The sequence below is a fragment of the Equus przewalskii genome, chromosome 20 (genome assembly GCF_037783145.1).
Source record: "Equus przewalskii isolate Varuska chromosome 20, EquPr2, whole genome shotgun sequence".
NCBI lineage: Eukaryota > Metazoa > Chordata > Mammalia > Perissodactyla > Equidae > Equus > Equus przewalskii.
The window spans coordinates 25085828-25098175 of NC_091850.1; the positions used below are offsets into that span (position 1 = coordinate 25085828).

Sequence of the window (12348 nt, forward strand, 5' to 3'; positions counted from 1 at the left end):
GTATGTAGATATAAAAAACTTTGGTAGGTATAGAAAGAAAATGTAGAACAAATGTTAAACTATGGAGTTCAAAAATATTGATTAATATACAAATTAATCTTAACCAAAAGGAAAAGTTGATTAACCATTTATGTGCGGGCACATAATAAGCTGTTTCAGGGAATGCTGGGTAAACCAACTGCCCAGCATCTGCGTCTCTGAGCAGCTAGTTAGCATCAGGATGGGTTCACGATTCCCATATGAAGCTGAGATTACCCACGATCTGCTTGGCAGAGAGGGAGAGCCTGCAATCAAATTAGCCAGTTACCTGGCTAGTTGCTAGTAGCTCAGAGTTCCAGGGGTCATTTTTCAGATAGTCCTGCGTGCCACTCTGCAGCCCCGCCACACCCCATCTGAATATCAAGAACCTTCCCTTTGTTTTGAAGGAGATTATAAGCATCCTGGACTGTTGATGGTGGGGAGGGAGATTACGTGCAGACCAGTTTGGATGCGGCTCACTAAATCTCAGGGCATCGATAAGCAGCATTTCTGCCAGTCAATGTTAAGAAATGTGTGGTGTGTCACAAGAAGGCGCTGTCCAATGCAATTAGGGGATCTTCCAAAGTGGCTTCTCTGCCCAGGTGACTTACAGGGTCCACTTAAATTGTGAGTAATGGTTTGTAGGATGTGGCTTGGCTCCCATGTAGCTCCCTGAAGCTAGTGATGGTTAATGCACCAGACAATTCCTTCCTCTCCATGTTCCCCCCTAGGTCCAAATGACTTTAATCTCAGTACTTTCTGCCTTCTCCTCCAAGGTTATTTCTATCCTAGCCCAGGTGAACTTCACCTGGTCTGAAGCAGAGAGAAGGGCAGACAGGGGGAATTCTTACAGTCCCTTGGTTCTCTTTGCAATCAATTTTCACAGCACAAGTAGTCCTCCTAGCTTTCCTTAAAGCTTTCTATTTAAATGTTCCAGAACTTCTTTTGGAACTTTCAAAACATTTTGAAAGATTCAATGTTGAAAGTTACTTTCTCCTTGCAGACCTGCTGCAACAATCCTAATTCTCTCATAGACAATTGCAAATGTCTCTAACTAGAGGGAAGGTCAAGGATAAGAATGTTCAGAAAAGGAAAAAGAAGCATGATACTTAGTATTTCACGACAGCATCTCTCTACAGCCTCATTCACTGCTCACCTCCTTCTCCACCAACCGCTCGTTAATCCCTTGCTTCTCCTCCACTAACTCTGGGAAACTTCTTTCTCAAACCTCTTAGTTGTCAAATCTGCTAGTTTCCTTTTTTGGACCTCATTCTCTTATAGCATTTGCTAATGATGACCGTATCCTCTGTATTAGTTAGGAAAGGAGAGTGGTGGTACATAAGTAGTAGACATTTAACTCCATACTAACTTAAGAAAAGAGGAGAAATTATGGAAGGATGCTGATCTATCTCCTCCCAATCAAATTACTTGCTCAATTCTTTGTTTGGGGATCTGCATCTGGGCCCGGCATTTTCAAATCTACCCTCCACCCATGGTGGAAATTAACTCCGTAATACCTCTAACAAACGCAGTTGGCCTCAAACATTTCTGAATATTATTGTTTCCAATCAATTTAAATCAGCCTCCTTGTAATTTCCACATATTATATCTGAATCTTCACTCAAGGGACAATTCGGCATACACATTTTTTCAGGTAAGAACATATTGGTACAGCCATTGTGGAAAACAGTACGGAGGTTCCTCAAAAAATTATAAATAAAATTACCATATGATTCAACAATTGCCACTACTGGGTATTTATCCAAAGGAATTAAAATCAGAATCTCAAAGAGATATCTGCACTCTTATGTTCATTACAGCTCTATTCACAAAAGCCAAGATATGGAAACAACCTCACTGTCTATCCATGGATGAATGGATAAAGAAAATGTCGTATATACCTACAATGGAATGCTATTCAGCCTTAAAAGAAAAAAGAAAAGAAAAGAAAATCCTTCCATTTACAACAGTATGGATGGTCCTGGAGGACATTTATGCTGAGGGAAACAAGCCAGATAAAGAAAGAAATACTGTGTGATCTCACTTACATGTGGAATCTGAAATAGTCAAACTGTTAGAAGCAGAGAGTGGAATGATGGCTACCAGAGGCTGAGGAGAGAAAGAAATGTGGAGGTGATGGTCAAAGGGTACCAAGTTTCAGTTATGCAAGATGAATAAGTTTTGGAAATCCACCACACAGCATCACTATAGCTATGTGCTAGCTATAGGACCTATAGCTAACAATACTGTAATATATGCTTAGAATTTCTAAGAAAGAAGAGCTTATGTTAAGTGTTCTTACCACAATAATAATAATAATATTGGGGGTGGGAGGAAACTTTGGGAGGTGATGGATATGTTTATGGCCTTTATGGGTATATACTCATCCCCAAACTCATCAATTTGTATACATTAAATATGTACAGCTTTTTACATGTCAATCATACCTCAATAAAATAGTTTACAAAATAAAACTATACTAAAAAAGAGCACGTTAGCCATTATTCAAGGAAAGATTCTTTAAAATTAAACATAATACAGATCAAAAACTTCCAAAGAACAGTACCTTTAATGAGCTTTTTAATCATTTTAACTAAAATTTTGTTGAAATGCATCAATATCAAAAAATACAGAGATATTATTTGTATATAAAAGCATATTTTAAATTCCATTTAAGCCCACTCATTTCACCTCCCACAGCTGCTTTTTTGTTTCAATGGAAGATGAATAAAGAATAAATAGAAGGCCAGCGCTTCAAATTGATCTACCTAATAGCCCCCTGAAAACCCTGGGTATGTATCCACATTAGAGAAAACTGTTCTCTCACATGCACCATCGCTCAATCGCCCAGGCATGAACTGATCCTTCCTACAAGCGGAAAGGGGAGGCGAGGGGAAGAGCAAACTGCAGGTCTTGTGTTTGACACATACTAAAGAAAAACCCCAAAGAGAAGACTGAATTGTGTTTGGGCTCACATAAGAAGGCAGGAGGCGCCCCATGACCATAGCGTGATGAATCCCGCTCTGACATTTCAGTGGTTCAATCTCCGGACACACGTGGGGCTTGAGTCAACAAGGGGAAGCGTGAGATTACTACTTGGGACGGAATCATTGCATCTGTCTTTTCCCATTATAGTCCCCTTCCTATTTGGTTTCACCGAGGGAGGTCAACCTCTCTGATGTTTCTGTTTCCCTAATCAATTTGTAGAGTGCATTCTGGCCCACAGAGAGGTCAGTTATACCTAAAAAGAGTGGTAGGGCTAAATGGAGCATTCGAGTTTCTCTGGTCTAATCCTCTAATTTTCAGATTAAAAAGTCAAGGTCCAAAGAAGTTAGCAATTTTTCCAACACACCGTTAGCTCATGCAAAGATTCATGAATATTCTTCATCCTGACGGGCATTTAAAAAAAAGAAGAAAGAGTATCCGGATTCAGGTTTGGGGGAACAAGGGGTTGTGTTCATGCAGGTGGCTGGAGCCGAGGACAGAAGCAGACACCGGAGCGGAAGGAGAAAGACTATGCCTCCACGCTGGGAAAGCTGTCTGAAGTGCCCCAGCTATGCAGATATTTTAATTCGGCAACAGCGTGCTGCTGGATTCCGAGCAAGCCACGGGGCACCTGGGAGCCTACTGGGTTCCTGCTGCGCAGGGCGTTATGCTGGTGACAGAGATGCTCTGCCCCCCGCATCGAAGGGTGCCAGCCTCACACTCCGTCATCGTCTGCTCCTTGCCATTCACTTCCACACAGACGCTAAACCCTTCTTCCTCACACTCAGATGCTTCTCTGCAGACACATTTGCTGCTCTGGTCTGGAAAAATAAGTAAGAGAGGCTTAATGGCCCATCGCGACGTCGGGCGAGCCCAGGCACATTATCTCGAAAGTCACGATGTGGTGATGAGAGAGCTACAGAAGCTCCTGCCTGGAGTAATGCAGTCAACCACCCCCGGGAAAGGCAGTAGGACCAGGAAAGCGACGCATTTTGCTCCGCTCAGCATAAACAGGTTTCGAGGTTGGTGCCAGGATTTCTATTGGGTGGACCAACTTGGGGTGGTTCTCTCTTCCATGCTGCTGCCCATGTGAACCAGAAACTGAGGGACGGAATGAGAAGACTTCCACAAAGAGCTGAGAGACAAGGCTCTGAGAAACAAACAAAAAAGACTTCACCTTGCTTGGAGATAGAGGGCATGAAACGCAAAAGGCTACACATCCCATAAAAACAAACCAGAAATGAGTTAGGGAGGAAAGTTAGGGAGAAATGAGTGTGTGCAGAAGGTGAGAGGCTGTAATACCCAGCCAGGTGTCTCCAGAAGGAGAGAAACAAGGTCAGCCAGCCGACTGTGGTGACAGCCAAACCAGAACTGACCCAGACGTGGCTAGAGTTACATACGTCACCGTCTGCGCTGCAAACCATAAGACTAAGGGGAAGGGCGCCCGGCGGATACAGGCCAGCAGGAGGAGGGCCTGAAGAGCTGACAGAGACCTTACTGATCACGTAGTCCAGCTCCCAAATTTCCAGTTGGGGAAACTGAGGGCAGTGACTTGGCGCCACAACCCAGCGCCTCCCCCTTCGTTCTACAGCGAAACCCTGGGAGGTGTGTCCTGGCAGTGGTGATGGTGTTCAAGATCGCTATGAGCGCTACTTGGACATAGCACTAGCAAATATTGACTCGCAACTTGAGAAAGTAACTCTTTCCCCTATTCTCTTCAAATCCTTCTGATTACTTTTAGGAGGGTGTCAGCTTGGCACTGGTATGCTTTTAACACCCCTCTAACACTTGCTAAACTCCTTTATCCCAAAGAAACAGCATCCCTCAAGCTCCCAGCAGCATCTGGCTAGAATCTACCAACCTTATTTTGTTTCATTATATGCATTTTTCTAGTTACCTAATATTTACGGCAAGTGATATTTCCTTTTAAGAAAGTGATATAAAGTTATTTTTATGGTCTATTTTTTAAAATGAGTACCTAACATGTATAGTACAAGGACAGAGCAAAAATCCTGAAGGTGGAATGGGGATCACTGAGGTTTGGGAGGACATTCAGACCATCAGGGATGGGTTCTTGTCCTCTTCTGTGCCTGATCCACCCTGCTCCCCACGGAGTGCAGGCGGGGAGGGCGGTTCGCGCTCACACCAGTCTGAGTCTCTCACATCTTCAGGGATCTGCTTTGATCTGGTGCTAAACTAGAAAACTACATTTTCAAAAACTACTACTTTCGCATTCTTATAGTTACAAATATGAAATGCCCCTTACCATCACATTTTCCCCATAGTGGACACACACCGCAAGCTTTCTCCGCGGAGGCAGGCAGAGAACAGCTCTCTCTACCTGTAAGAGTATAATTTCTGCCCTGACAGCGGAGAACATGCATCTTGCAAACTGTCAGAGGCAGTATCCTTTTGGTCTTCTCATCTCGAGCACATACATCCAAGGAGGATCTGAAACAAATTTTTTAAATTACATTATTTACAAAGTTTTCACTCTTAAAAGCTGAGGATGAGAAGTGAAAGGGGAGGCTCTGAGCTCAGTGCCTCAAATGGTATCACCCACAACAAAATGATAGAGCAAAAACTCAAATCCCCTTCATTCCTGGGGCCCAACCCCCTTAGATCTTCAAAATGAACCTATTTCAGTCTTTACGTGTTCACAAATTATACAAGCTTGGATATCTAGTGTATATCCAGTTTTCTCTAGAATAGCTCAGATACAGCAAATTGGAAGAGAAGGCAAGGTCTGTTAGGGACAGCTGGTGGCTTGACAAAGAATGAGACAGAAAATCAGCAAAGATCAGACATTCAAATAGTTGAATGAGACCACTGACTGCAGGAGGAAGCGGCTCCTCGAAGCCCGGCAACCTTGAGAGTTCATGTCCATAATACAGCAATGGCCAACAGTTGTGGGCTGAATTCTCAAGGGAAAATGAAACTGTGTTTTTCAATGCTATTTTTTAAAGTATCTATGTTTAGGGGCTAACCCAGTGGCACAGTGGTTAAGTTTGCGCACTCTGCTTTGGCAGCCCCGGGTTCATGGGTTTGGATCCCCGGTGTGGACCCATACATGGCTCATTGTGCCATGCTGTGGAGGCATCCCACATACAAAATAGAGGAAGATTGGCACAGATGTTAGCTCAGGGCCAATCTTCTTCACCAAAAAATTTTATTTTTAAATCTATGTTTACAAAATAATTTAGAAATATTTCCATAAAAATTTTTGCTTTCTTAAGCATTGGTGCTAAAATGGTGAGATCCAGGTTTTCAGAAATGTTACTAATAAAAACAACCACATTTCTGAAAGCTGATGGATAAGGAAGGCATTACTGTACTGAAACCTTAGACAACAAGGTATTTTTATATAGTAGACAGTGTCTATTTTTATTTTTATATATATTTAGCTCTACTATTTTCTTCTCCAACCAAGAGCTAAATTTACTTGGAGTTATTTACATAACAAAAAGAAATCTTTGTACCTCTCTTTTATCTGCTTATTTAAACCTTGAATAGAAATACTCAAAACAGCTTAAACACAGAGACTTTACAAGGCCACCTTGTTATCAGTATCTGATATGGAAACTCACACCATGTCTATAAACAGCAGGCTGCAGACAAACTAAATGAATCTGGAGAAGTTAGAGGATTAAAGCGAATCAAAGTAAACAATGATAAATAGAAATTAACAGCACAGTCAGAATATTCTGGGCTGACCGCTATTGCCATTTACACTACTGAGTTGTATTATCCTTCTCACAAGAAGTTACTTCTTATAAGACCCCATCATAGTGACCATTACTCACTGTAGGTGTTCAAGGAGTTGGATATGTATTTTGATGACAATAACAATTAAAAGCCAAGTAATTGATCAGTAAATTTGTATTTTGATTCTTAACCTTAAAGAGGACCAAAAAGTCTGGGGGCCAGGATGGCTCCCATTTGCCTCTCCACCTTCACTCTCCATTCTTCTCCACCCCGCCTGGGAGGCTGACAGGTAGGGGCCATATCAATAGACTTGCTTGTCCTCTAGCTTCAGGTGGTTTGATCAAAGGGGAGCACTGGCAGGAGATTGGAGGGAGGGAAGAGAGTGCAGCTGGAGTGTTTATTCCCCTAGCTCACTCTTGGGGGATCTCTGAGGTCCCTAAAATGAGGACTCAGCTCCTCCTCAGCTGCCATCTCCACATAGCCTTCTCTGTCTTCAGTTTTCTTACATGCTCCTCCCCTCACTCCTTCAGGCCTGGGCATGGATACATACCCGAGCTGTCACCAGTCCAGAGTACCACCCTGTGACGTGCAGCTTCCTTTACTCTGAACACTTGTGTAAATAGTCCCACCAATAAACCTCTTGTCCTAATTTAACCGTGCCATCTGTATCCCACTAGGACCACGGCACAGACATCTGGTAACTACTTCAGATACCCACTTACAATGGAGTGATTTCAAGTTGGGTGGCATTCCTGCAATGCAAATCTGGAGACGTGGATATTTCAAGAACCAGAAAAGCAGCTGCTTTTTGGTCTATCAGTATTGCTTTAAGAGTTTACGTCTCAAGGGAATTTCAGCCGTGATCCTCTCATGCTCTAAATCCTTAGGCAGCAGCTTTGTCATGTTGCCCCATTTTATATATGGAACAAGCAGTGCTCAAGTACTGCTTCAGCCTTCCTCACTAGCCAGTTTAGAACACTGCTTAATGCCACCAGTTGTCAGTCCTGGTGACCCAGGCAAGTAACAGGCAGCAGATGGGCCACATTAAAATGCAGAGAGCCTTAACTCTTGGTAAGCAACACCTTCAATCTAACAAAGACTAGCGTCTGAGAAATCATTTCATTTATCTCGAATAAAACAAAATGAGAAGTGAGCAAAGACAGAGCTTACCCACACTCATAGGGCATTTTACAAACACATCTTGAATTCTTTGGTTTCTCCCAGCGCTGACATGCAGGCACTGTGTGTGTCGAAGGGGCCCCTAAAAGAAAAGGATGAGGATGAGAAGAGGAGGCAATCATTAGGAGAAGAACTTCTTCATGGTAAACAAGGCATTATTCCAATTGTTGAATCAGGCTCTGTAATATTCTCAACTGCCACAAGTTTGTACAGTAAAAAAGTAAATCTTTAAAGCATTTTCCAAGAGAGAGAGCATTCTACAAATAATTTCACTGATCCTAATAGCTACCATTTCTGGAGCATTTTCTATTGGCCATGCACTTCTTATACAGTGTGATATTTAATCCGCCTCAACAAATGCCCATTTAAGAGATGAAGAAACTAAGGGTCACAAAAGTTAGGAAATTGGTGCTAGTTCACACATTTAACAAGTTGACCAAGCCAAGATTTAAGTCCATATTTGTCTGAATCCAAGGCCAGTAGAGCAGGCTCCCTTTTCTCAAGAAGCTGGTGCTGACAGACTGTTGTCTGGACCTCATTTTGCCCACTGTGCTTATAATGGGACAGGCAGCAGCAGCATAACTTGACTTATACATGGCAAACTCCATGGTATCCCGAGGAGATCCATAGTAACCTCTTACATGTAAATGTCCAAGTGGTGTCCGCTCAACAGTGAGTAAATGCCTGGAGTTACTTACATTCATAAAATCCTTTCCACTGCTTTGTGTTTTCTACAAACTGATTAAAAGTCAATCAGCTGGAAAACACCTTGGTCCAGCTTACAAGAGCACACTCTGACTGCCATCTCTTCAGCTATACCTGATTACAATGTGAATGACCTAAAGCACTCCACTATGTCCACCTCCTGCCAGCTTCATTACAACAGAATCCAGTGGCATATACTTTCCCACCATAACACTATTACCTGTTGGATATATCTATAAAGGTAGTTTAGCAGAAAAACATGTTCTTATGGATGCACAAACTATGGATTACTTCCTTACTTTGGAAAACTTAAGAACTTTAGACATGAAGGTAAAATCTCATGAACAATTCATAAACCTGTAAAAATGGTAGCCATATGAAGCATGTCTGTCACGTCCAGCAATATCTGTAATAAGTATTCATTCTTTAAAGACTTCCCTTTAAAATGATATTATCCTAAATGGAGTGTAGTATCTTGAATTGGATCCTAGATCATATACGATATTAGTGAAAAAACTGGTGACATATGAATAAAGTCTGTAGTTTAGTCAATAGTATTGTACTAATATTAATGTCTTCATTTTAATCTATTAAATTATGTCAAGTCATGTGAGATGTTAATATTATGGGAAGATGGGAAAATTTGGAAAGATGGGTAAACTACAAGGAAACTATATTTGCAACTTTTCTTATTGCAAAATAAAATGTTTGTTAAAATGGTGTTACCTAGATCAGCACTTCTCAACCAGGGGCCATTTTGCCCTCCCCCCTCCCCCAGGGGACATTTAGTGATGTCTGGAGACATTTTTGGCTATTATAACTGGGTATGAGTTTTCTACTGGCATCCTAGTAGTGTTCTATAAGTGTCCTACTGGCATCTAGTGACAAGGACTAAACATCTTACAATGCACAGGACAGGCTCCCACAACAAAGAATTACCAGACCCAAAATTCCAATAGCATAGAAGTTGAGAAATTCTAATCTAAATGTGCCAAAACTAAAGTTCAATGACAAAGCTGTGTAACTTAGTTCTGCATTATGATTGGAAGTTTATTTGCTGGAAGCGGGGGCATGGGAGGGGACTTGGAGGAAAGTAGTCACAGGGTACAACGTTCCAGTTCTGAGACAGATGGGTACCAGGGAGGCAATGATCATTACGATCACTGTGCTAACACTGCCGCATTGTGCACAGGAAGGTTGCTGGGAGGGTGGATCTGAAGAGTTCTCATCACAAGGAGAAATTTTTTTTCTTTTCTTCTTACTGTATTTTTGTGAGATGATAGATGTTAACTAGACCTATTGTAATCATTTCACAATATACGTGAAGCAAACTATCACACTGTACACCTTGAACTTATACAGTGATGTATGTCGAATTATTCCTTAATAAAACTGGAAAAAATATTTTTAAAAAGAAGTTTATTTGCTTATCATTCATAAGGATGAAATTTTAGATTTTAAAAGTTATTATAATTTGTGCAAAATCACTGATGGAATTACCTGCAGACTTTTGCATTTGAGAAGAACATCGCTTGGTTATCTTCATAGCTCGGTTAACCAAATAAACATGCTCTTAGGGCCCACCTACAGTATCTACCTTTACTGTCTCAAAACCAAATATCTTCACTTCAAGACCGAATGCAGACGGGAGGAGGGGGAAATAAAGGGTTAGTGTTTAATGGGTACAGAGTGTCAGTTTGGGAAGATGAAAAGGTCCTGGAGATGGATGGTGGTCATGGTTGCAAATAATGCGAATGGACTTAATGCCACTGAACTGTGCATTTAAAAATGGTTAAAATGGTACATTTTATGTTTTATATATTTTACCACAATAAAAAAAAGACTAAATACTTTTACAACAGTATTTTGCAACATCACCTTTGGAGGATGACAAAGCTGGAATTTTTGGTTTGTTATAGGCATATTTTCAGGGTAGTTATTATTGTTATCCACATCTTTCGAAAAACACACAGGTCTGAAAAACATCCTTAACTAAAACTTTAATGGAATTTGCTCCTGAGTGGGAGAAAACTCATACCAAATTGTGCTATAAAGGGACTGAAGCAGACAATTTAGAAAGATAAGTATATGATCTCATTTGGAATAAAAGAGCAACCTCATCAACTGTACATTGTTCTCTTTAATTTTAGAATTACTGGTCCAGGTCCATTCCTTCAACTATCCCAAATAAATTCATATTTATGCGTCAGTGCATGTAGAAAACAAAGCACTTGTCTCTGATGTGGGCCTTTGACAGCTAAAGAGCACGTGGGCACTGGCGTGGTGGGCACTGCGTTGGCCATGCTGCCCCCTGTCCTGAGGTCGATGATCATTCACCACCACGACCCCCGCCCACCGTCAGCCCCGGAGCGCCCAGCGCAGCCTGCTCTCTCTCCAGCTGTCACCACCTAATGCACCTGATAGTCCCACTCACAGAATCCAGCCCCTCGCCCTCACTATAAAAGACAGTTCCAGCACTGAATTAAAAATCTTACACTTGAGACATAAGAATACCGTACAAAATAGAATGCAGGTGAGTTTTTCTCCTTTCCTCTTTTTAATTGTTACAAACATATATTTTCCATTTATTTTAAAAAATGTAAACAAAGAAGAAATAGGAGATTATTTTAAAAACAAATCCATCCCATCTTGAATATCTCTAAAAAGAAATCTTTTGGCTTTCTACATCTCTTCCTACCTTAGCTTCTTAAAAGGCCATTTTAATTTGCCTGGTGTTCAAAAATACCAGATTTTTGGATTTCCTCTATTAAGAACAACTTCACAAACCACAACACTTTTCCTTCAGTAATTTCTGCTTTGCAGTGCTAAGTGCAAATTCTTTTAAATTTTCGATTTCAGTAATACTAATAAACTCTGAGAGCCCAGAAATGAAACATACTAAATTTTATATAAATTATGATCTCAATTCTGTACTTAACAAAAGTACAATTAAAAAATCAGGATGAAACCAGAAATCAGCTCTTAAAAATTCTTTATTTTCGGGGCCAGTCCTGTGGCATAGTGGTTAAGTTTGGTCTGCTCCACTTTAGTGGCCCAGATCATGGGTTCAGATCCCAGACATGGACCTACACCACTCATCAGCCACGCTGTGGTGGCAACCCACATATAAAGTGGAGGAAGTTTGGCACAGATGTTAGCTCAGCACTAATCTTCCTCAAGCAAAAAGAAGAGGATGATTGGCAACAGATGCTAGCTCACGGCTAATATTCCTCAGCAAAAAAACAAAAGAAAATTCTATTTTCTTGGCAACAAAACAGATATAAAGCTAATCTTTGAAATGAAGGATTTAAGTTAAAATTTCAGAATCCTTAGGGTTATTCTTGCCTTCTCTCGCATTCTATGACTCTACCTTTGCCATGTGAAAAAAGTCTGTTACCCAGTCTATGAACTGATCTCCTTCTTGTAGAGGGGCAGGGGTAGAGGGAATGAGTCACAGATATGGTGATTTGGTGCCATAAAGGATGGCCACAAGGCCTGTAACTTGCCTGAGTGCAGATGTCCTTGGACAGAACCAGGAGCTGCTCACCTTTTTGCACACACTGGACATTCTTTATCTCAGGACTCCACTTAAGGCTGGATCCACAGAGAAATGCTGAAGGGCCTTCTAAGGACATGCCACCTGAACAGGAAAAGGTCACCTTCTCGCCAACTGTGTAGAAAGGTTTGTGGGGATGACTCTGTATGCCATCCGTCAGAGCAGGTAGAACACAGGCAATTTCTAAAGATAGAGGAGAG

General features: G+C 41.3%; 1 protein-coding gene across 2 annotated transcripts in view; it reads right to left on the reverse strand.

The window, feature by feature from the left end:
• Positions 1–2568: 2568 nt before the first annotated feature.
• C7 (complement C7) overlaps positions 2569–12348 on the reverse strand; it is a 49368-nt gene continuing 39588 nt past the window's right edge. For both annotated transcript variants that reach the window (XM_008526442.2, XM_008526435.2), the window contains 4 exons: positions 12140–12331; positions 7879–7969; positions 5270–5454; positions 2569–3824 (listed from right to left, as the gene is read on the reverse strand). In XM_008526442.2, the coding sequence (XP_008524664.2) occupies positions 3643–3824; positions 5270–5454; positions 7879–7969; positions 12140–12331 (650 nt within the window). In that variant the 3' untranslated portion in view covers positions 2569–3642. The remainder of the gene's footprint in view (positions 3825–5269; positions 5455–7878; positions 7970–12139; positions 12332–12348) is intronic.